The 25,123-nt window shown below is 43.3% G+C and overlaps 1 protein-coding gene across 1 annotated transcript in view; it reads left to right on the forward strand.

The window, feature by feature from the left end:
- Nucleotides 1-25,123, forward strand: part of IGFBP7 (insulin like growth factor binding protein 7) — a 79,864-nt gene that overhangs the window by 49,758 nt on the left and 4,983 nt on the right. Inside the window, exon 2 of the mRNA XM_045473934.1 lies at nucleotides 13,214-13,323. Coding sequence (XP_045329890.1) covers nucleotides 13,214-13,323 — 110 coding nt within the window. The remainder of the gene's footprint in view (nucleotides 1-13,213; nucleotides 13,324-25,123) is intronic.

The raw sequence follows: 25,123 nt of genomic DNA on the forward strand, positions 1-25,123 counted from the left end.
TCCCAGCTGCTCAGTGAGGAAATTATTTTCCTTCACTTAAACAAAAGAGTAAGATCTCCGTGGCTGGAGCTGATGGTGGCTCTAGAAGGAACACCTGGGGAGGAAAAGGATGGTTCTGGGGGTGAGGCTTTCCCCCCAGTGCTCATCTCCCCTTAGGATACTTTGCATGTGGTTGTTCCCAGTCTCCTCACTTTAAAAACTCACCCTACTATTGAAACCATGAAAACTCCCCTTGTTTTTTCCTGTGTCATAAAAAGAATGAACTTAGGGAAAATAAAACATGAAAAACAAAACAAAACACGGCACCACTAATTACAGAAAAATAATCCCTACCTAAAAGTGCTAAAGATGTCTGATCCTATAACAACTGGTAAGAGCAGCAAAGAGCATTCTCATGTCCCGTGAATCCCTTCTTCTGGAGCAATTATTCCTCTGTGCACTGGCATAGCTTTGCTTTACCTGCTTCCTGTATGTCTTAGCTCAAAGCCACCCAGATGGGCTCCAGATTGTCCTCTTCCCAATAAGCGCAAGCATGATTTGCTTCACTAATGAAAAATACAATATCCTTATTCAAAGTTCGCCAACTCCTACCAGATAAGTCCTCCTACCACGAGATAAGCAAGATACACCCATTTCTCTGATTTTCAGAGTAGTGTTGTTTGGCACTTCTGAGCCTCATTGAACATCTAGCTCATCCAGATAGTCCACTGCAATCCACATCTAGCACCTTCTATGATGTGAATTTCCTGTCCACACTCAGAATGTCTTGTCCTTGTGCTGGAACACCCAGTCTGTTCACAGTGATTTATAAAGCAAGTACACAGTGGCACACCTAACAAGTACCCAGGACACATCAGAATTAGCCCACAGGGTAGGAGGGGTGTTTCTGTTCTAGTTTAAGCCTTAGGGACAGCACTAGAAAATGTAGAACTTGGGAGAAGAAAGGCTAAATCCTATGAGGAAGCTGGGAGGAAATCTGAGAACACTCAGCAAAGCAGATGTAAACAAAGGCTGAGGCTTGGGATAAATAGCTCAGAGCTTTCAAGTCTCTGGACATCACAGAGGAGTACAGAAAATAACCAGAGGGCACAGTGAAAGGGAATAACACTGAGAAAGAACAGGGGGAGCTCTTTTTGTGGGCAGCTGATTAACGTCTGGGGTTGTCGGCCAAGGAGGCAACTGTAACCATGAGTTCTAAGTGAGAAGGAGGCTGGGGCCCGAAGGGCAAAAACCTCACCAAGTAAAAATGCCAGACGCAGGCCCAGCACGCCCTGTGCTCTGTTCCTCGGCAGCCTGAAGGGGCCATTTTCTCACAGGTCCCTGTACCCTGCTCCTGGCCCCTGCAAACCAAGGTGAATGTGTCTTAACAGAGGCAGTCTGCCCCGAAATGAGCAAAGGGAAAAGGCCCTGATTTACTGGGATTTTTTAAGTAGGACGCACAGACTTGGGGCACAGAGTCCCCCTGCCTGCGCATTGCCGGGGAAGGGTAGGAGTTAGGAGGCAGCAGAGGTGCAGGGCAGGGCTGAGGACCAACTGCTTTATTTTAGGAAAATGACAGAGAACTGCTAAGACTCAGGACAACTCACAGCTTAAAGCTCAGACACTGCACATCACCCCACCCCCACCCATATGGCTGGAGCAATAGTAATAGCAACAATACAGTGTCACTACTATCCGGTTTCTGTGCCCTTCACCAGAGCCGGCTCCCCAGAGATTTCCCTCTTCTCCTTGAACACTTGCAACTCCCTGGGGTCCTTGGCCTCTCCTTGAAGAGGCTTGGAAGCATTTTGTCCTCAAATCTGTCCTCCCCGCCTCCTCTTCTACTTCCCGCCTTCCTGTCTCCCTTATCATCTGAGTGTCTCACGCTCTGAAGCTGTGTTGTAATGGAGTGGTTCTGCCGAGATTTTTTTTTTAAATACCAGTGCCAGACCCCACGCCCAGACCAACGAGCAACTCTGGGAGTGAGGCCCAGGCGTGGGCATGAACTGTTCCCAGGGGCGTGCAGTGTGCAGCCAGGGTTGGCAACCACCGGGTAAGATGCTGCAAGATGGAATCCTTCTTAGAAGCCGGTTCCCAGGCAGCTGGAGCTCCATTGGCCCCATTGGCTCTGTGTGTCTGGCTGCTGCTTATTTGTGTAGAAGCCCCTCGTGAGATCTTTTGCAACCTGTGTCACCTCTGGAGACTGACCAAGTCTACACTTTTTGATAACCCCTAGTCTGAAGGACTGTCAGGCCTGTGTTGGCCTGACCATTCCCACAGGCTGCTTCTGGAGTTTTCAGCCTGGCCTGAGGGATTTGCTGGGGTTTCTACAGTGTAAACCTCTGAGGGCTTCTCTAATGTCTGGGTTCAAGAGCATCTGTGTCTTTGGGACAGACCAGACTGTAGCCCTTGTTAACAAACAGGGCCTGTTGACAGAGACGAAGCTTTGAGGGTGGGCGACCTCCAGGCTCTGAAAGATTTTCCCTTACAACTTGGTTCAGGAAACATTTCCTGATGCCTCACCATGCCAGGCACTGAGTACATATGAAGAGAAAGGGGAGTGGGCAGGGACTCAAAGATGAAACATCTTGGGGGAACTGTCTAGGTTTCTAGGAATCCCAGAATCAGGTGGCAAGAAGTGCCCTTCTGTGGAAACTTCCCCACCCAATTCTGTGCTTATGGAATAGGAACAAGTAACCAAAATTTTTCTATGTTGGATTTAAGATGAGTCATAGTCCAGACAGGACAGGCCCATGAAATGTAGAAAAAAAAAAAAAAAAAAAATTTCCAAGGGTACGCTAAGATACACCCACATGACTAGGGAGTTTCCCTTCATAATGGCATCCCATATAAAGTCAGTTCTTCCATATACTCAAACCAAATAAAAATCTAGCCTGCTAATTTAATTTGTATGGACATCAGTCATTCTGGTAGTGTGATGGGAGTTTAGGTATTTCAACTTCCATGCGAGCCCTGCTGAATAAATGAACTCCTCCCTTGGCATTGTTGCTGACACAGACCCAGGTGAGCTCATTTACCACGTGGCTGCCACAGGGATCACTCCACCTTACACATCTGAACCTTTCATGGATTTACTTTGCCTAACGCAGGGTTCATTCAAAGGTGACCCCAGACCACGTGTGCCAGAATCACCTGTGGGTGGCAGTCACTCCTTGGGGTCAGACTCTTGGTCTGTACCCCACTTCTCGTGCTAGACCCAAGTTAGGGGAAAAGAACAAGAAAATGTTGTCAAAATAAGAGATTTGTTTGTAAGCAACAGATTGTAAGAAGAAGCTTTCTGCTTATGTTCCATGGTCAGACTTAGAGTAAAAATTTTGAGATGCCGCAAGATTCACAGTCATAAGATGAGATGTGAATACTATGATATCTACTACAGTTTTTTAAAAAAGTAGACGAGGGTGGGTCAGTCAGTCAAGCATCTGACTTTTGGCTTCAGCTCAGGTCATGATCTCATGGTTTGTGGGTTTGAGCCCTGAGTCGGGCTCTGTGCTGACAGCTCAGAGCCTGCTCTGGATTCTCTGTCTCTGCCCCTCCCCCACTTGTGCCCAGACTCTCTCTCTCTCAAAATAAATAAACTTAAAAAACTTATTTTTAATAGAAAAAATAGACTAATACACTCTAGGAAGATTCTCAGCGTCAAATATTGGAGTCAAAATGGGGTGTCTCATTAAAGCCCAGAGGTAACTAGGAGTCAGGAAATGTAACTCACAGGACTGGAGTATACCATCACCAGGGTTCTGTCATTGGACAGTCTGTTTTCGGACGACTGCCCCTACAAATGAATGGCTCACGGCTGGCTAAGCAGCACCTTAGCTGTCTCCTGCTCTGCCTTGGGCAGGGTGGGGATGGTCAGGTGGTCAGTGAGCTGAGATCCCTCAGAGAAGCTGCCCCTGGGCCGGAGAGCCAAAGCTGCCTTCCTTCTATACGAGGGGCCCCCCGCTAACCTTCCCAGTGCTAAAATGTAAGCTAGACAATATTTGCCTTGGCACCACTGGTCCCCGCAGTCTGTATCTGTTCCTCTCTTTCCTATAGGGTTCAGACCTCAGTGCCCAGATGGTACCTCACATTCAGCAAATTTAAACACAAATCCATTTTTTGCACCTTCTCCAATCCAGTGCCTTCCTCAGGCATCCTGCTCCTGCTCATGACGTAGCAGCCTCCTCTTACCCAGCCCCACAACTTTGGACTCAGCGCCCACTTCCCACATCCAGGCGGTTACTGGATGGCATTTGTTTTCCTGAATACTCTCTCCAGTCTGCCACTGTCCTATCTGTTCTCATTGCTACAGCCTTGACTTAGCCCCCTACTCCTGCCGCAAAGGCCTTCAGAATCATGTCCTGAAATGCTACCTGCATCATGCCTGCCCAGCATTCAGGAGGCACATTCGGCCATAAAGCCCCACCTCCTGCACCTTCCACTGTGCCCCACCCCTGATCTCCAATCCTCTCCTTTTATGCAACGCTCTCAGGGAGCCAGACTGGTGTGCTTGCTGTTCTGCCCACAGGCAACTGTTTTCCTGCCTCCACACCTCTGCTCAGGCAAGTCCCTAAAGGTGAACACTTCCTTGTCAGAAGGCCTATTTCTGAACTGCAGGGCCTAGTCAGACGCCATCTCCTTTCCCTAACCACCCCAAGTCTAAGTAGTGTGTTGTCTCCATTCTCTGAATAAACAATTTTTATCAACTCCAGTCATAAGGAATTTACTTTGAAACAAAAGCAAGAGTTAGTACTGTTTACCCCATGCCCCAGGTACCGTGCTGATTACTGTATCTTGATTGCTGTCTCTGATACTCTCATGATTTCTATATTGTTACCCCATTTCACAGATGAACAAACTGAGAGAAGTTAAGTAACTTGTGCAGTGTCACATTACTCAGAAGTGGTAGAATTGCTCATCCAGGGTCTGTGCTCCAAACTCACTGTATAGTCTGTTACCTCTCCAGCATTTTGTTCTTAGTCTAAACTGTTAACCTTCCCCCATTGTATCCCAATAGATCATGTTTGGAGGAAAGGAAGCAATTCTTCTACACTTTTGCCCCCGGCAGTGTTTGACAGGTGAACTAAATGCTGTTTGCAATTTAGTCCTTTTTCCTCCTGCCCTTGCTGTCCTCCTCTGATGCCTTTGAGATTGTGTGCTAGATTCCCATATCAAGCTTCAGCTGCTACATCATGCCACCTCTGGAAGTTCCCAAAATGACTTGCTTGGCAGATGACTCTGCTCTTTAATTAGCCATAAAGCTACTGCTTCCCCTTATTTAATATCAGGAAGTTTTCACGTGTTTCATCCCCTTCCCCCTCTTGGCCATAGGGCCTTCCTACTATTCTTTCCCCAGTTTGTACTTTTGTTTGGTGCTTTTCCCTTTGAGTGTTATCATAATCCCATCTGGGGAATTTTGCCAAGGTGTCTGAACTCTATCTCCATATGTGGTATCACAGTTCTTTCTTAAACCCTCCTTTTTTGGTATAAGTGCACATACTGTGTATGAACTATTCCAAGACTCAGCATCCTTAAGAGTCCAGATGAGTGTGGTTTGCAAATCTACCATAACTTAGAGAAGTCTTTATACTCAGCTGTCTTAGCCATGTTGATAAGTACTCAGTGAGAGCTATAATGTTAATCATATAGCCCAACATGATACAGAGACCCTGTTTTTCATATGAGGATGATTGCAGATCCTTTCCCTCACAGCAGACCTACTCTCCTTGTTTGGATTTGCGTGACTAATATACACAAATTAATTTGCATCCCCTGATCATATACAAACAGGTTAATGAGTGGGCAGTAGCCAAGAAACATGGCTTAGGGCAAGAGAAAGTCAAGTAGAGGATTAAAGAAAATCTTGATAAATAATCTGCTAGCTGGTAAATAATAGGTGGTCTGGCATCAGTTTGGTTAGGTTGTGTTGGCAGTGTGTACACTGGTATGTTTTCAAGACCATGGCCATCTACTCAATTCCATATGACTGATCACATTATGTTCTGAATTTACTGCTGCCCTTTACCCACTGCATATAATCCGAGCTGTCCCTCCTTCCAGTGAACACAAAGAACACCTGATTCTGGAGTTTCTGGCTCAGTTCTGACTCCATCAGGGCACTGGCATCTTCAATTAGCCCTGCTGGGGAAAGCATTAGAGAACAATGATGCACCAAGCTGTGAGGCACTGTGAACCCAACAAGATTTCAGAGAAAAAATAAGTGGGACCTATACCCATACAAAAATGCCAAAGGGTGGGGGGGTCACACTTTAGCCTTGAAGCTTCAAATAAAGGATAGGGAGGGCATCCCAAGTAGGCTAGCGCATCATCACAAGTATAATTTCTGGAAGTGGTGATGAGCATGTAATGGTGGATGAACATGATTGCTAAGAGCAGAGATTCAGTTTGGGTAGAAGTAAGAAAGAACATATTTGTAGGGTGAAAACAAAAGAGATGAGGGAAATGAAGAAAGCAATGAAGCAAAAAACAAAAACAAAAAAAAAATGTGTGGTTGAATGTGGTATCAACAAAAGAAGACAGAAACTGACTTTGGGGGGAATTTAATTTTTGACTGTTTTCCAGACTCAGTGGAATATATTCAGCTTCAACACATGACTTCTCCTAACATCTTCTATGTAGCTCTTTCAGATTAAAAAATTGGCTAACTAAGTAATATCTGATACCTTTATAAGCTCTATTTTATTCATCACTGGGAGAATGAACCTTGTTATGAGTCACATACATTGCATTAAGGTAGGGGAGGAGAACACTGAACTGGTTCACAGGGCATGAGAGCTCCAGAGCCAAGTGTTCTGTCCCCAAGATTGCTTTGTTTTGTGTGTGTGTGTCTTTTTAATAGGAACATGGTAAGGACATCTCAGGTCGTGTTGGAGGAGTGTTTTGTGCTCTGTAAGAGACTAGGAAATTTTTCACAGACTTCTTTTACATTATCCTCATGCTTTTTATAGGATAAGAAATTTTAACTCTCTTCTCTCTACTGCATCTTCATGTAAAATCAGCTCAAATGCGTTGTTGATCAAATTAAAGATTCTGTTTCAGGATCTTCTCCTTAGGACATTTGTGTGTTTGGTAAGAACTGCCATTCTTAGCCTCTTCTGACTCAAATGAAATATTCCAAATTTAAATCCATCCATCCACCATTCTTCCTTTTTTGTATTTTTCATGATTTCTCAGAACTCAGCTCTTTCTAGGTTATAATTGAGTATTCCTAAAATAATCTGATAATTTGTGGGTAATTTGTCTAGAAATTAAAAGAAGCTGAGGAGGAGGATGTAAATCTAGGTGGAAATTGTGTGGGAGACTTCTGACTCCTTGTAGGTACTTTTAAGGTGATACTGATTCATTAAATTGAATTTTAGTTCTTTTCCAAACTCAGTACTTTCTTCTTCCTGGTTATAATTTCATTTAGGATCTGTCTTTCTTCATTTTCTCTCTCTTCTTCTCCTCCTCCACTTCCTCCCTCTTTCCCTTCAAGGAGTGATTAAAGAGAAGAGACCACATAAGGTTACTAGGCAAGAGTCGGGCTCTGTGCTCACAGCTCAGAGCCTGGAGCCTGCTTTGGATTCTGTGTCTCCCTTTCTCTCTGCCTCTCTCCCAGTCAACGCTGTATCTCCCTCTCTCTCAAAAATAAATAAACATTTAAAAAAAAGAGAGCTTGGATGATAATTGAGATGTGAGAGGTAAGAACGGAAAATGGAGTAACCTGGTTTGGGCCCAGTCATCTGAGACAGATATGTGTCTCTGAGGTGAGAAAGCCTTGGGGTGGACTCCTCATGCCAGCCACTGGGCAGCCCTTTGGGCGGCTTGGCTGCCGCCTGGGGTTGGCCTGGGTGGGGAAGGGGAGGAGACAGGTGGGGGCATTCAATAATTCTAGGTACAGGATGTTTGCTAGACAGATGTTTGAGCAGCCTGAAGTGCTTACTGGAACAAAGGCAAGGATAAATAAATAATTGAGCCTATCCTGGTGTTGGTCCCTATACATTTAAATATTCTGCAACTTGCTTTAAATGGAATCCAAACACTGAGCATGATTTACACAGTAACGTTGTTACCCTTGGCCCAGCCTTGAGAACTGATTTTGAGCAGAAAGCTCAAAAGCCTGAAAACGAGCTCAGAGTGAACTAAAACTTCCTTTACCCTGAAAAACAGAAATAAATTCTGGATCTTCTTTGGACTCTTGGAAAAAAGGCAGAGTGGAAAGAGAAGCTATTTGGTAGAGTCATCTCACTGAGCTTTCTCCTGAGGTAGAACAGAACCTTCAGGAATTGAATTGCATGATAGACCTGCAATTCAAGAGGATTGTTGGCAGTGAAATCGCTTATCGGTAGAACATATGGAATGATGGTTCTTTAGTTCGGAGGAGGGGAGTAAAGTGTTGTTGGATCTGCCATCGTATTAGCCCAAAATGTTTTCACCATCCCTTCACTTCCGTACAAAACCTGTCCACTTGGTGTCCGTATGGGTCACCATTAAGTCTCTTTCTTACTGTTTTTCACAATGTATCATCACTCATTTTTCTATAATGCTGCTGTATTCTGCCTTCATCACGAGTTTGTCCACTCTCTCTTCATACTCTGAGGGAATTTCCAGACCAGTGAGTGGCAAAGAACCAGGAGTTTAGTAAGTAGGTGACCCCGTGGGTATCAGCACCGAACAGAGTAAACAGGAAGAATCTGAAACCATGGATTCTTCCAACTCGGGAAGTCAGATTGAAGCCAGCCTGCCTACACCTACTCCAGGAGGTTGGTTGATATCTTGAGTATTAGTCTAATTGTTCATTGATCTGACTTTGCTTTGCAAGACACTACATATCAAACTCTAAAGGCCATTCTATAGGTCAGCACTTTCCAGGTTAAATATTGTTTATTAAAGTTTTCATTGTGTTATTGAATCTGTCATTTGTTCAAGGACATATGAAATAGCCAAGGGTTTTTGTAAATGTGGTGCAGCAAACTGGTCCTAATGGCCCCTCTGCTCCTCTGCTCCATCAACTCAGCCAGATTCAGTGAGTAATACAGAATTTGTGGATTCTATACATACAGGAGATGTAGGATTCTTGAGATAGCCTGGTAGCAGAATTGATGAGATCATTTATGTTCTTCAAACCGTCCGAATGTTGACTCAGCCCATTCACCTCATTCCTAATATGTATTTTAGGGTTGGGAGAGAGAAAGAGGAACCCACAGCATGATTTGTCCTAAACTTGAACTGTGTAGCAATGGCTCTGATTCAAAGTATTCCTGGCTTCAGATATTTGGAAAGAATTCTTGCTCTTCCTGAAGTGGAATTCCTTATTCTTCTTGGAATAAGGAGAAGATTGGAGATGGATGGGTATAATCGATCTGCCCTCCATTCAGTATTATAGTTTGAACAGTTTTCTAAATTATACCATAGTCATTGGTGCATGGATAGACACATAGACCAAAGGAACAGAATAAAGAATCCAGAAGTAGTCCACACATATACAATGAATGAATTTATCATTACGATTCACTAAGAAAAGGATGGCCTTTTCTTTTTTTTTTTTTTTTTAACATTTATTTATTTTTGAGACAGAGAGAGGCAGAGCATGAGCAGGGGAGGGGCAGAGAGAGAGGGAGACACAGAATCCGAAACAGGCTCCAGGCTCTGAGCTGTCAGCCCAGAGCCCAACGCGGGGCTCAAACTCACGGACCGCGAGATCACGACCTGAGCCGAAGTCGGACGCCCAACTGACTGAGCCACCCAGGCGCCCCAGGATGGGCTTTTCAAGAAATAATGCCAAAGCAGTTGATGTCCTTGCAGGGTGAGGGGGTGTGAACTTTGACCTCTATGTTATAACATCCACAAAAATTAATTCAGGATAGACCACAGACCTAAATGTGAAAGGTAAAACCATAAAGCTTGTAGAAGAAAATGGGAAAACAGGAGAGATCTTTGTGACTTTGGGCTGGGAAAAAATTTCTTTTTAACATGGCACATAAAGTACTAATCATAAAAGAAAATGTAATAAATTGGACTATATGAAAACTAAGAGTATCTTAGTTTTAAAATTATGCCATAGGAAGACTTCAGAGCATGTCTTCAAGGTCTGTGACAGAAAATCAGGCTGGAATTCTTCCACGGGCATTCCAGAATGTGCCCCCCTGACAAAGACGGAGGACCCTGCTACTCATTGTGACTCTAAGGAGATGGATGCAAGTTAAGATAAGTGGTTTGTTGCAAGGCTGAGGCTCTGAGACCTCACAATAAAAAACGTCTTCTGTTCCTTGTGTGGTTTTAATACATGAGAGGCAGCTTTGTTCCCAAGCCCCTCCACAATGCTGAACACTGGAGTATTCTTTTCAGAACAATCTCTTGGGATCCCCTGAGCTTTGAGGTCATCCTGACAAGTCTGTGTGTGGGAAGGAGGACAGAGCCACATGGAAGTCCTCAGAGAGGTGAGCGAAAGTAGTTCACATTCCAGCCAGATCCGGTTCTCTGGTCTCCAAGCCCCTGGAGGAAGCCTGAGATGGGGTCGGGCCCAGCCCAGCCCTTTGCGGGGTCCCGTGTTGGTTCAGTCAGACTAGGAAGCATTGGAGACAGAACCAGAAACATACATAAACACACACTGCCATGCTCCCCACATCCACATTTGCACCAGAAAAGCCAAGACCCCAGGCCACGATAGATGCTTCCTCTTCAGACCTAAGATTTAGAGGAGAGGAAGCACAAAATATATTTAGAGCTTTCAAAACTTTGATTGTTTTGCACATTCTTACAAAGGGGAAAAAATAAAAATACCCCAAGGGATTAGAAAAAAATCAGCATCTAATACTTGAGATGAGTGGGAAAAATCTTCTGTGCTGGAGTCATTTCCTTTCTGTTTCAAGAAATTATTAGCGTGCTGGAAATAGCCTGTTGCAAAAGGGGAGACTTCGTGTCCTTTGAATGCCGATTATGCCAGAAAATTTTCCAGGCCTAGAGGGGAAGTTGTCCCTTTCCCAGGACACTGATGCAAGATGACCCTATAGTTAGACATTTTATTTGGCTGGAGGACCCAAGGAAGTGGAGAGCTGAAATTCAGAGGGGACGATTAACTCATTCATTCAAGAACCGGCAGTGAGCATTGAGGACAGGCCGGCTTTGGTTCTTGAGAAGTGTGCTGTCATACCTGGGAGGGGGCCGAGGTGGCAGGGAGGGTAGGCTCCCAGCTCTGCCTCCCTGTTCTGTGGACTGACTCTAATCTCTCTGAAGGTCCCTGTGCCCACAGCCTGGCATTCTTAATTAGCAGAAGTGAAATATTAAGTACAACCCACTAAGAAGCAGGTGTGCGAGCCTCTTCTACAGCAGATGCTGGGGAGCTGCCCCCCACTCCCCAAGGAGCAGTAAGCGAGCCCAGCTCTCTCTGTCTGTTGGGTTCAAAAGTGTTGCATTTCAGAGCTGGACCAGCAGGTGGGGTTACTTGCATCAGGTCCAGGTGATGTGTAAAGGATTGGAGTCCTGAGACTTTCCTGTGGCATCTTACTTAGGTATTGCTTGGCTGATTGGAGCAGGTATCAGCACTTCTTCCATAAAGGCCCAGATTGTCAATGTTTTAGGCCCTACAACCCTGGCCACAATTGCCAGACTCTAGGCATGACTGTGTTCCAATAAATCTTAATTTATAGACACTGACATGTGAAGCTCTTTTAATTTTCACAATTTTTTTCCCCCACCAACCATTTAAAAACACAAAGACCTCTTAGGACCTGTGCAAAATCAAGTGGCAGGCCAGGCTTGGCCCATGGGCCATAGTTTTTGCTGGCCCAAGAATGTCTTTAGGAACAAAAAGGATGTATACCATTGTTGGTGGTCCTGTGTAATTACCGGAGGGGATAGATCTGATACAGAAGCCCTAGAGATGTGTTTCAGAATTGGCGGAGGTGGGGAAGGGGAGATATCACTTAGGCTCTCCCTGTGTGGTTGGTCTCATACCTGTTGAGGCTTTTAGACAGTGACTTCACAGGTCCCCCCACTTGCCAATGCCCCCTTGCCCAGGAGCTAGACACTTAGAACTCTGGGAAAGAGCTATCTCCTTGGGTGTCCTGGTCACACACAAGAGACCTGTCACTGCTGCTGTTTTATCCACTGCATCCCCCAACTGAGAAGAAAGACCTTTCTACCTTCTCCCTGGATACCCAGGCCGCTTCTGTTCAGAAGTACCTTTGCAGTTTCCAGGGCACACAGCACTCTACATTTTTGTCTTAGATGAAAGTCATCCATTCCTGCCTGATCACTTTGATTTGTCAATCTTAGACCCTAAGCTTCTTAAAACAGGGACTGCCATCTTTTCTGGGTGCTCAGCACCTTTTCAAATATTTTCTTAGATTTTTTTCTTTCATTACCTAAGGAGTGGTTGGGTATTGCCCTCTCCACCAAAAAAATATAGAAATTCTGATAAACAAAAAGGAAAAACATTAAACATTTTGGAACTGAACTTCATTATTTTGGAATATCCCAGATAATGCAAAACAACTGGTAAATTTATTTTTTTTATCTTTTAGTATAAAGTGTTTATTTTTTTTTAATATACAAAATCTATTGTCAAATTGGTTTCCATACAACACCCAGTGCTCATCCTAAAAGATGCCCTCTTCAATGCCCATCACCTATCCTCCCCACCCTCCCACCCCCCATCAACCCTCAGTTCTCAGTTTTTAAGAGTCTCTTATGCTTTGGCTCTCTCCTACTCTAACCTCTTTTTTTTTTCCTTCCCCTCCCCCATGGGTTTCTGTTAAGTTTCTCAGGATCCACATAAGAGTGAAACCATATGGTATCTGTCTTTCTCTGTATGGCTTATTTCACTTAGCATCACACTCTCCAGTTCCATCCACGTTGCTACAAAGGGCCATTTTCATTCTTTCTCATTGCCACGTAGTACTCCATTGTGTATATAAACCACAATTTCTTTATCCATTCATCAACAACTGGTAAATTTAAACCATTAAACATGATTTGAGGGAGTAGAAAATTTTTTAAATAATAAATTTACCATCATTCATCCTAATGAGTTTTGTTATTTCGATGTATGCATTTCCAGAACAGAGCTTAAAATCATGCTGGTCGCAGGGGGAAACCAGTCTGATCTTTGAAATTTGTCTAGATAACACAGAAGGGACAGCCTCATAAACATAATCAAGGACTTACTGGCTAGCATGCTGACTGATGTTAAAGACTGTTTAAAAAGACGGGTTTGGCTTTGTGTCCTCTCTTGTAGGTCCTTCCATTGTGACACCTCCCAAGGACATCTGGAATATCACTGGCGCCCAGGTGTACTTGAGCTGTGAGGTCATCGGAATCCCAACCCCTGTCCTCATCTGGAACAAGGTCAGTGACACAGATTTCGGGAAGACATCCTCGACTGACAATCTCCCCTCTCACTGTGCAATGATGGCAGTAATCTAAAACCTTTGGCCTCTTCTATTCCCTGCAGCTCCTCAAATGTGGTGAAGCCTTGTGGCCATCTTGCAGACACCTCGCCTGGCTCTGTTGAACAATTTTACTGACCTCAAAAATAGTCTCTGCTTTTGTGATCATTGCCTGAGAAGGGAGCCTTAGGAACTAGAAGACTATAATGCTGAACACACTAACCCACCCTCTGAGTGTGTGCATGTGTGAGTGTGAGCTTGAGTGTGTGTGTTCCCATCGGAGACAGTATAGCATAGTGGGTAAGGATGTGAGTCTCTTAACCAGGTTGTTGGAGTTCTAAGCCTGGGCTTTCTTAGCCTGAGCAGTATTAACATTTTGAACCAGATGATTCTTTGTTGTGGGGGCTGCCCTGTGCATCATCCCTGACCCCCTATCTACCAAATGCCAATAGCACCCTCCCCGAAGTTGTGGGAAATGTCTCCTGGGGGAAAAATCGCCTAGAATGAGAATGAGTGCTTTAAACCTCAGTTTCCTCCTGTCTGGTGAAGGCAGCATATAATTTCTGTAAAGGTTGCATAGAGTAATGCAGGTAAAATTACTTGGCTTGTTATCAGATACATAGCTAGAATTCAGTTGATGGTAGCTACTGTTCCTGGAAATATATCTCTTCAAGTGGCATTATCTTGTGTAACTGTCTTCACATTTGAAGGACAGCATATTCTCAGCAAGTCTGTAGAAGGCAAAAGAAAATACTCATTTGCCAGATCAAATAATACTTCACAGTTATACTGTACATTATTTTTCGTTATGTCCCTTTTTGTGCATTTTGCCTCGGTTAAGCCTCACGACAGCACTATGGAGTAAATATCATCAAACTTGTGCCAACAAAAAGGAAATCTAGTTTAAGTAAAAAGGTATAACCAGATACTCCTTTTTGGCTGGTGTACTTCTCCAGCAGGCTCTAAGGTGGTCTCTCTTGATTATTTTGTTTGCTGGTATCTGACCAGAGGATCAACTTCTAGAATTACAGGCGGATTGTGGCTCCTGTGGTCAGAACTCTTTATGTTGCAAATTGTAGAAACTCACTTCAAACTACTTTGGGCAAGAAAAAGGGAGGGTGAGGAGTGGTGATTCCAGCCTCTGGGACAGCTAGATCCAGGTACGCAAGTGGTCAGGACTCTTCGCTCTCAGTGTATTGGTCTCATTTTTTTCTTTTACCTCAAGAAGCTTCCTCCACACCTTAGGCCGCATTGTCACTGGCAGCTCCAAGCTCATGTTATTATCACAGCTTGAAGACTCCAGAGGAAAGAAAGGGCTCCCCCTCTCCCTGCTGCATTGTAAATCCCATTGAAGGACTCAGGTCGGGTCACCTGCTGCCCTTTGGCTCCCCCAGGTGGCCAGAGGGGTGCATCACCACCCCCCCCACACACACACACAAGGGAACCATCCGGTTGGGAGGGAAGGGTGATTCCAAAAAGTGCCTGGGAGTGGGGGTGGGCAGAGACACCACCAGCTACATTACAACTAACTTTTACAGCTGAAACTTCTGTTGAAGAGAATAATAAAATTATACCTCCATAAATTTCTTTTTGGAAGGGGAGCAAGGAGCAAGCAGTGAAGAGCAAAAATGCAGCCAGTGGATGTGCGCCTCCTGACAAAGCTGCTGCTGCTCCTCGTTGTTTATTTGGAGGCTTTGTTCAGAGGGTGGAGAAGCGGAAGAACAACTTTTCCAAAGAGTATCCATAAAAAGCTCTGTTGCAGTTCTCTAGGGATTATACAACGAGAAGCCAGGGTGACCCAAGTGTCTGGAGTCTATAACCTTATTGACAAATCTTGGCAGAGAATGATTTCCTCAGTCTTTGCTCTGCCCCACCCCAGCTAACATACATACATACCAGGGGAATAAATCTGCCTTGGAATCTTTTCCTTTAAGCTTTTGGGATAATATGGAGCAGAGCCCATGGGCTTCCCTGAGGATTTGTGGCTGGAGGTGGGGGGCAGAGGAGACTTGCCAGAAACAAGCAAAAACCCAGCTGCCAGGCTCTGCTGAATTTTCTGTACCTTCTTAATGTAATTTGCCACATGCATGACCTAAAGCAATGTTTTTTTTAGGCCGTGACCCATCAGTGAGTGTTCAGTTCAATGTTAGGGATCACAACCAGCAGATTCTTTTTTAATTTTTTTCTCTCAGCATGGTTGCTTGCTTGCTTGCTCTCTTTCTTTTTTCTTTTCTTTTCTTTTCTTTTCTTTTCTTTTCTTTTCTTTTCTTTTCTTTTCTTTCTTAATGTGTATTTATTTTTGAGAGAGAGAGCACAAGAAAGGGATGGGCAGAGAGAGAGGAAGACACAGAATCTGAAGCAGGCTCCAGGCTCTGAGATGTCAGCACAGAGCCCAATACGGGGCTCGAACTCACGAACTGTGAGATCATGACCTGAGCCAAAGTCAGATACTCGGCCAAGACACCCAGGTGCCCCAGATTCTTTAAAAATAAAAAGAAGAACAGAAAATATCTTAAGGCACATCGATCACATTTAGTAGGGGTGTCATTTCATACAACTTTTCTTTTGTATATTCCAGATCCCAATGCAGAATATACTTCTATGGGCCATGTCACCGACACAAAAACTTAAATAGGCCATTTTTTCCCCACTCTCCCTGTAACCAGACTGTTAAGAATACAAGCAAAAAAGGTCACGTTCAAATTCAATTTAAGCATAGAAGTGATTTTTTATTATAAACGAATATTAGAATCTCAGTTGTTAAGCTGAAGTTCAAAGAAGGTAGCATGTCTTTCTTGCTCAAGAATTCTCAGCAAGAGCAGAGCTGACAGAACAAGCCTGCTGCTCTCCAGACACTCAAGTAGTACCTCTTGTGGCTGCCACAGCCCAGTGAACAGTCTGTACTTTTCTGCCCTGTAGTTATCATATGATATTAACAAGCCCCATACTTTTTCACAAACCTCCAGCCTACAAACATTCCAGGAGCAATATTTTGATATGGGGAAATGAACTGAAATAGCCATATTTCAGGCTGAAATAGCCTTAACCCAAGTAAGTCAGAGAGATGGTGCTTACAGAGAAGATAAATCATCTAGAATTCCTTCCAAACACTGGGAGTTTCTGAGACTGAGGCTCTCTATTCATTTCTTTTCCTGCCTTGAGATTTCTCCAGATTTGGGCTTGCAAAACCTAGAATATTTTTTTTAATTAAAAATAGTAAGGGGGCGCCTAGGTGGCTCAGTCAGTTAACTGACTTCGGCTCAGGTCATGCATGGTTTCGCAGTTCATTCTCTGCTGTCAGTGTGGAGCTCGCTTTGGATCCTCTGTCTCCCTCTCTTTGCCTCTCCTTTGCCTCGCACATGTTCTCTCTCTCTCTCTCTCTCTCAAAAATAAACATTAAAAAAAATTTTTTAAATAATAAGTGATAATGGTAATAAGGAGAAGCTCTCCAAAGATGTAAAAAGAGAGTTCAAAATCTCCCTTTTTCCTTCCACTCCCTAAAATAACCAGTGTGAACTGCCCTGGTTTTATCTTTCTATACCCTCACTTGTGCCCATACATACACCCACATATCCTCAGTATATGGAGTGAGGTAGGAATATAGTGAGCATATTACTCTGAAATTTGCTTTTCTCAATAAATACTTTGTGGGCATCCCTCTAGGTCTGCTTCTCAGCAACTACAAGATATTCCAAGTATGGATCTCCGTAATTACTAATCATTCCTGTATTGTTTCTGTGGTTTCCAATTTGTGACCACGTTAAATAATGCAACCTTAAACATGAGTCTATATATATCCTATATGTAAGTCCTTCCCCCCGCCCCGATAGGATAGAGTCCCCCCAAAAGATACATGACTATGTCAAAAGATTTAATGCTAGTGTTAATAGACAATGTCAGATTACTTTCTAAATAGATTGTAGTAGTTCACACTCCCCCAGTAGGGATGGGTGCCATTTTCCTGCATCCTTACCAGCACTGAATATTGCCCTACTTTTTTTTATTATTATTATTTTCTATTTTAGAGAGAAAGAGTGCAAGAGGGGGAGAGGGGGAGAGAGAGAATCCCAAGCAGGCTCCATGCTTGGTACGCAGCCCAACATGGGGCTCAATCCCACGACCCTGGGACATGAACTGAGCTGAAATCAAGAGTTGGACGCTCACCCAACCGAGCCACCCGGGCACCCACTTTTTAATTTTTGTTAATGATGGGTAAAAGAATTCCTTTCATTATTGCTTTGATTTCCTTGACTACATTGAGAATATTTTTTTTTTCACACTGTAGGTTTTTGGGCTTTGTTTTTTGTTTTGAGAGAGAGCGCAAGCTGGGGAAAGGGACAGAGAGAGAGAGAGAGATTGAGAGAGAATGAATCCCAAACAGGCTCCATGCTCAGTGTGGAGCTGGACACTCCCTGGGATCATGACCTGAGCCAAAATCAAGAATTGGACACTGAACCAACTGAACCACCCAGATGTCCCTTTCACATTGTAGTATTTAAATATTTTTGTGGTTCTACAACTTTTTAAAATACTTGTTTTATTTTCATTACCATATAGTTAACAGTGTTCTATTAGTTTCAGGTGTACAATATAGTGATTCAGCAATTCCACACATCACCCAGTGTTCCTCACAAGTGCACTCCTTAATCCCCATCACCTATTTCAACCATCTCTTCCTCCACCTCCCCTCTGGTAACTGTTCCCTGTAGTTAAGAGTCTGTTTGTTGATTTGTCTTTTTTTCCCCCTTTGGTTTCTTAAATTCCACATATGAGTGAAATTGTATGGTGTTTGTCTTTCTCTGACTTATTTCAGTTAGCATTATACTCTTTAGCTTTATGTTGTTGCAAATGGCAAGATTGCATTCTTTGTATGGCTGAATAATAATACTCCATTGTGTATATATACCCCATCATCTTTAACCATTTAATAATGGACACTTGGGCTGCTTCTATAATTTGGCTGTTGCACATATTGCTGCTGTAAACATAAAGGTGCGTGTATCCCTTTGAATTAGCATTCTGTATTTTTTGGGTTAATAATCAGTGCAATTACTGGATCATAGGGTACTTCTATTTTTAACTTTTTGAGGAATTTCCATACTGTTTTCCATAGTGGCTGCACCAGTTTGTGTACCCACCAACAGTGCATGTGTATTCCTTTTTCTCCACATCCTCGTCAACACTTATTGTTTCTTGCTGTTTTGATTTTAGCCATTCTGACAGGTGTAAAATGGGATCATTGTGGTTTTGATTTGCATTTCCCTTATGAGTGATGTTGAGCACATTTTCATGTGCCTGTTGTCCATCTGGATATCTTTTTTAGAGAAATGTCTGGTCATGTCTTCTGCCCAGTTTTAATTGCATTGTTTTTTGGTCTTTATATATTTTATATATAAGGTCTTTACATACTTTGAAGAGAATATTTTCATGTTTGTGTTTTATATGAATTGCCTGTTCAAATATCCTTTACCCATTTTTTATTTTTGAGAGAGTGAGCGTGAGCGGGGGAGGGGCAGGGAGTGGGGGATAGAGGATCCGAAGCATGCTCTATGCTGTTAGCACAGAGCCTGATGTGCGAGTCAGACTCACAAACCGTGAGATCATGACCTGAGCCGAAGTCCATCACTTAATCAACTGAGCCACCCAGGCGCGCCCCCCCCCCCCTCCTTTACCCATTTTTCTGTTGGGTTGTTATTAGGTTGTTATTATTAGTCTGTGGCTTTTTATACATGAGAGATAATGACCAACTTTCTCACATATTACAAATATTTTTTTCCTAGACATTTTGTCTTCAATGGGTTACAGTGGCTGGAGATCTGAAAGTTTCAACAGACATGTATTTATTTCATCATCAACCTCTTCAGAAACTTCACCAAAAAGGCACAGCAAATATGTTCCGTACTGCATAAATGTCCTTTAATGGTTCCCTGAAATTCAGTGAAGCTTCAAAATGTATTAACTTGTAAGAATCAGACTAATCCACCCTACTTCCAAAGTCATTGGCACTTTTTTATTAATTGCTTATCTGCAATAGGATTCAGGAAGATGTTGTTATAGCTAAAATCCAAGCAGAGAGCGCTGAAAGGACTTCCTGGGTCTTCCTGATTCTCTCCTAGCTGACCCTTTATGGTGAGCAGTGACTGCTAGCCAGTTTTTTGTGCCTAGATTTCTAAGGGTCAAACTCTGAAGCACTTCAAGCCTATTTGCACATCTGTAGAATTGTTTTAGAAGCCACTTTTTTTCAGCCTGCATACTTTTTTTCCCCCAAATTAGAGAACACATTTATCAGTGAACTCCCCTTACATAAGGGAGCAGGGGAGTATGCCATATAAAAAATTCACTATGTAGTAATTCTTGACATTTCTACAGGTTTTCTATGTGGTGTGTACCTTTTTACAATATATTAAAATATGAGTTCCGTTAAACATTCATTTTCTAATCCAATACTTAACAAGAACAATTTCTCTGTACATAGTGAACCAGGTTTCCTCACAGAACGCTCTCCCTAAGAGTGACATACTTTGAGGACCAACAGGTTAATTGTGGAGATTCAGTAATTCAGGCAGTAGTGTTTTTTTGCTCTGGTCACACACAAAGCTCGTAAAGAATCCTAAAATTCAGTAAAGACCAGAGATCTATTACTTTGGCCATTAAATAAAATTAATACTTACACCATTATTAAGGCCATTTTTAAATATTTCAAAATCTGCACAAAAACAAAAAAATCTGCACTAGCATGAACTGTTTTGCCAGCTACTTGAGAAACGGAAGGAAAAAAGATGCCTGTTCATCTGTTTTGTCTTTCTAGCGCTTATATGCGAAAAACACTAAGATACCTGGTTTTCTCTAAGAGTCGCAATATGGGGAAACCCAAGGGGGGGAAAAGCAAACAAGCAAAATCCAGGCATTCCGAATCAGTAATGCTAGATACTTTTTAGAGTAGGAGTTGGCCTAGGTCCCTCATGGTTTTCAGAGCCCTGGCCCTGGTGTCACACCACAGAAAAAGAGTAGGTTTGAAGTCGAGACCAGAGTGACAGCACGTGGTAAGCGTGGGATCACGCAGGAGAAAAGCGGCACTAATGTGGAGGGTTCATACTGTAAGGTGGTCTTTTTTGGCTTAGAATTTGCTTAATTTTAAAAGAAAAAAATGAGGGAGAGGGAAGATGGCAGCGTAAGAGGACGCTGGGCTCACCGCACGTCCTGCTGATCACTTAGATTCCACCTACACCTGCCTAAATAACCCAGAAAACCACCAGAGGATTAGCAGAACGGAGTCGCCGGAGCCAAGCGCAGACGAGAGGCCCACGGAAGAGGGTAGGAAGGGCGGAGAGGCGGTGCGCGCTCCACGGACTGGCGGGAGGGAGCCGGGGCGGAGGGGCGGCTCGCCGGCCAAGCAGAGCCCCAGAGTCTGGCTGTCAAAAGCGGAGGGGCCTGACGGACTGTGTTCCGACAGCAAGCACGACTTAGCGTCTCAAAGGTCATAAGTTAACAGCTCTGCTCGGAAAGCGGGAAGGCTGGAGGACAAAGGGAGGGAGAGCTGCTGAGCCCCCGGAGGACAGAGCTCAGTTTGGTGGGGAACAAAGGCGCTCGCCAGCGCCATCTCCCCTGCCCATCCCCCAGCCAAAATCCCAAAGGGAACCAGTTCCTGCCAGGGAACTTGCTCACTCCGCACAAACACCCAACTCTGTGCTTCTGTGGAGCCAAACCTCTGGCAGCGGATCTGACTTCCTCCCGCTGCCACAGGGCCCCTCCTGAAGTGGATCACCTAAGGAGAAGCGAGCTAAGCCTGCCCCTCCTGCCACCGTGCACCTTGCCTACCCACCCCAGCTAATACGCCAGATCCCCAGCATCACAAGCCTGGCAGTGTGCAAGTAGCCCAGACGGGCCACGCCACCCCACAGTGAATCCCACCCCTAGGAGAGGGGAAGAGAAGGCACACACCAGTCTGACTGTGGCCCCAGCGGTGGGCCGGGGGCAGACATCACGTCTGACTGCGACTCCGCCCACCAACTCCAGTTATACACCACAGCACAGGGGAAGTGCCCTGCAGGTCCTCACCACTCCAGGGACTATCCAACCAAGTGGAAGAATTCCCCTCAGAAGAATCTCCAGGAAATAACAACAGCTAATGAACTGATCAAAAAGGATTTAAATAATATAACAGAAAGTGAATTTAGAATAATAGTCATAAAATTAATCGCTGGGCTTGAAAACAGTATACAGGACAGCAGAGAATCTCTTGCTACAGAGATCAAGGGACTAAGGAACAGTCACGAGGAGCTGAAAAGCGCTTTAAACGAAATGCAAAACAAAATGGAAACGACGACAGCTCGGATTGAAGAGGCAGAGGAGAGAATAGGTGAACTAGAAGATAAAGTTATGGAAAAAGAGGAAGCTGAGAAAAAGATAGAAAAAATCCAGGAGTATGAGGGGAAAATTAGAGAACTAAGTGGTACACTAAAAAGAAATAATATACGCATAATTGGTATCCCAGAGGAGGAAGAGAGAGGGAAAGGTGCTGAAGGTGTACTTGAAGAAATAATAGCTGAGAAGTTCCCTGAACTGGGGAAGGAAAAAGGCATTGAAATCCAAGAGGCACAGAGAACTCCCTTCAGACGGAACTTGAATCGATCTTCTGCATGACATATCATAGTGAAACTGGCAAAATACAAGGATAAAGAGAAAATCCTGAAAGCAGCAAGGGATAAACGTGCCCTCACATATAAAGGGAGACCTATAAGACTCGTGACTGATCTCTCATTTGAAACTTGGCAGGCCAGAAAGAATTGGCATGATATTTTCAGTGTGCTAAACAGAAAAAATATGCAGCCGAGAATCCTTTATCCAGCAAGTCTGTCATTTAGAATAGAAGGAGAGATAAAGGTCTTCCCAAACAAACAAAAACTGAAGGAATTTGTCACCACTAAACCAGCCCTACAAGAGATCCTAAGGGGGACCCTGTGAGACAAAGTACCAGAGACATCACTACAAGCATAAAACATACAGACATCACAATGACTCTAAACCCATATCTTTCTATAATAACACTGAATGTAAATGGACTAAATGCGCCAACCAAAAGACATAGGGTATCAGAATGGATAAAAAAAACAAGACCCATCTATTTGCTGTCTACAAGAGACTCATTTTAGACCTGAGGACACCTTTAGATTGAGAGTGAGGGGATGGAGAACTATTTATCATGCTACTGGAAGCCAAAAGAAAGCTGGAGTAGCCATACTTATATCAGACAAACTAGACTTTAAAGGCTGTAACAAGAGATGAAGAAGGGCATTATATAATAATTACAGGGTCTATTCATCAGGAAGAGCTAACAATTATAAATGTCTATGTGCTGAATACCGGAGCCCCCAAATATATAAAACAATTACTGGGCGCCTGGGTGGCGCAGTCGGTTAAGCGTCCGACTTCAGCCAGGTCACGATCTCGCGGTCCGTGAGTTCGAGCCCCGCGTCGGGCTCTGGGCTGATGGCTCAGAGCCTGGAGCCTGTTTCCGATTCTGTGCCTCCCTCTCTCTCTGCCCCTCCCCCGTTCATACTCTGTCTCTCTCTGTCCCAAAAATAAATAAATGTTGAAAAAAAAAATTAAAAAAAATTACTCATAAACAGAAGCAACCTTATTGATAAGAATGTGGTAATTGCAGGGGACTTTAACACCCCACTTACAGAAATGGATAGATCATCTAGACACACGGTCAATAAAGAAACAAGGGCCCTGAATGATACATTGGATCAGATGAACTTGACAGATATATTTAGAACTCTGCATCCCAAAACAACAGAATAGACTTTTCTTCTCGAGTGCACATGGAACATTCTCCAAGATAGATCACATACTGGGTCACAAAACAGCCCTTCATAAGTTTACAAGAATTGAAATTATACCATGCATACTATCAGACCACAATGCTATGAAGCTTGAAATCAACCACAGGAAAAAGTCTGGAAAACCTCCAAAAGCATGGAGGTTAAAGAACACCCTACTAACGAATGAGTGGGTCAACCAGGCAATTAGAGAAGAAATTAAAAAATATACGGAAACAAACGAAAATGAAAATACAACAATCCAAACGCTTTGGGACGCAGCGAAGGCAGTCCTGAGAGGAAAATACATTGCAATCCAGGCCTATCTCAAGAAACAAGAAAAATCCCAAATACAAAATCTAACAGCACACCTAAAGGAAATAGAAGCAGAACAGCAAAGGCAGCCTAAACCCAGCAGAAGAAGAGAAATAATAAAGATCAGAGCAGAAATAAACAATATAGAATCTAAAAAAACTGTAGAGCAGATCAACGAAACCAAGAGTTGGTTTTTTGAAAAAATAAACAAAATTGACAAACCTCTAGCCAGGCTTCTCAAAAAGAAAAGGGAGATGACCCAAATAGATAAAATCATGAATGAAAATGGAATGATTACAACCAATCCCTCAGAGATACAAACAATTATCAGGGAATACTATGAAAAATTATATGCCAACAAATTGGACAACCTGGAAGAAATGGACAAATTCCTAAACACCCACACTCTTCCAAAACTCAATCAGGAGGAAATAGAAAGCTTGAACAGACCCATAACCAGCGAAGAAATTGAATCGGTTATCAAAAATCTCCCAACAAATAAGAGTCCAGGACCAGATGGCTTCCCAGGGGAGTTCTACCAGACGTTAAAGCAGAGATAATACCTATCCTTCTCAAGCTATTCCAAGAAATAGAAAGGGAAGGAAAACTTCCAGACTCATTCTATGAAGCCAGTATTACTTTGATTCCTAAACCAGACAGAGACCCAGTAAAAAAAGAGAACTACCGGCCAATATCCCTGATGAATATGGATGCAAAAATTCTCAATAAGATACTAGCAAATCGAATTCAACAGCATATAAAAAGAATTATTCACCATGATCAAGTGGGATTCATTCCTGGGATGCAGGGCTGGTTCAACATTCGCATATCAATCAACGTGATACATCACATTAACAAAAAAAGAGAGAAGAACCATATGATCCTGTCAATCGATGCAGAAAAGGCCTTTGACAAAATCCAGCACCCTTTCTTAATAAAAACCCTTGAGAAAGTCAGGATAGAAGGAACATACTTAAAGATCATAAAAGCCATTTATGAAAAGCCCACAGCTAACATCATCCTCAACGGGGAAAAACTGAGAGCTTATTCCCTGAGATCAGGAACACGACAGGGATGCCCACTCTCACCGCTGTTGTTTAACATAGTGCTGGAAGTTCTAGCATCAGCAATCAGACAACAAAAGGAAATCAAAGGCATCCAAATTGGCAAAGATGAAGTCAAGCTTTCACTCTTTGCAGATGACATGATATTATACATGGAAAATCCGATAGACTCCACCAAAAGTCTGCTAGAACTGATACATGAATTCAGCAAAGTTGCAGGATACAAAATCAATGTACAGAAATCAGTTGCATTCTTATACACTAACAATGAAGCAACAGAAAGACAAATAAAGAAACTGATCCCATTCACAATTGCACCAAGAAGCATAAAATACCTAGGAATAAATCTAACCAAAGATGTAAAAGATCTGTATGCTGAAAACTATAGAAAACTTATGAAGGTAATTGAAGAAGATTTAAAGAAATGGAAAGACATTCCCTGCTCATGGATTGGAAGAATAAATATTGTCAAAATGTCAATACTACCCAAAGCTATCTACACATTCAATGCAATCCCAATCAAAATTGCACCAGCATTCTTCTCGAAACTAGAACA

The sequence above is a fragment of the Leopardus geoffroyi genome, chromosome B1 (assembly GCF_018350155.1).
Source record: "Leopardus geoffroyi isolate Oge1 chromosome B1, O.geoffroyi_Oge1_pat1.0, whole genome shotgun sequence".
Taxonomy (NCBI): domain Eukaryota; kingdom Metazoa; phylum Chordata; class Mammalia; order Carnivora; family Felidae; genus Leopardus; species Leopardus geoffroyi.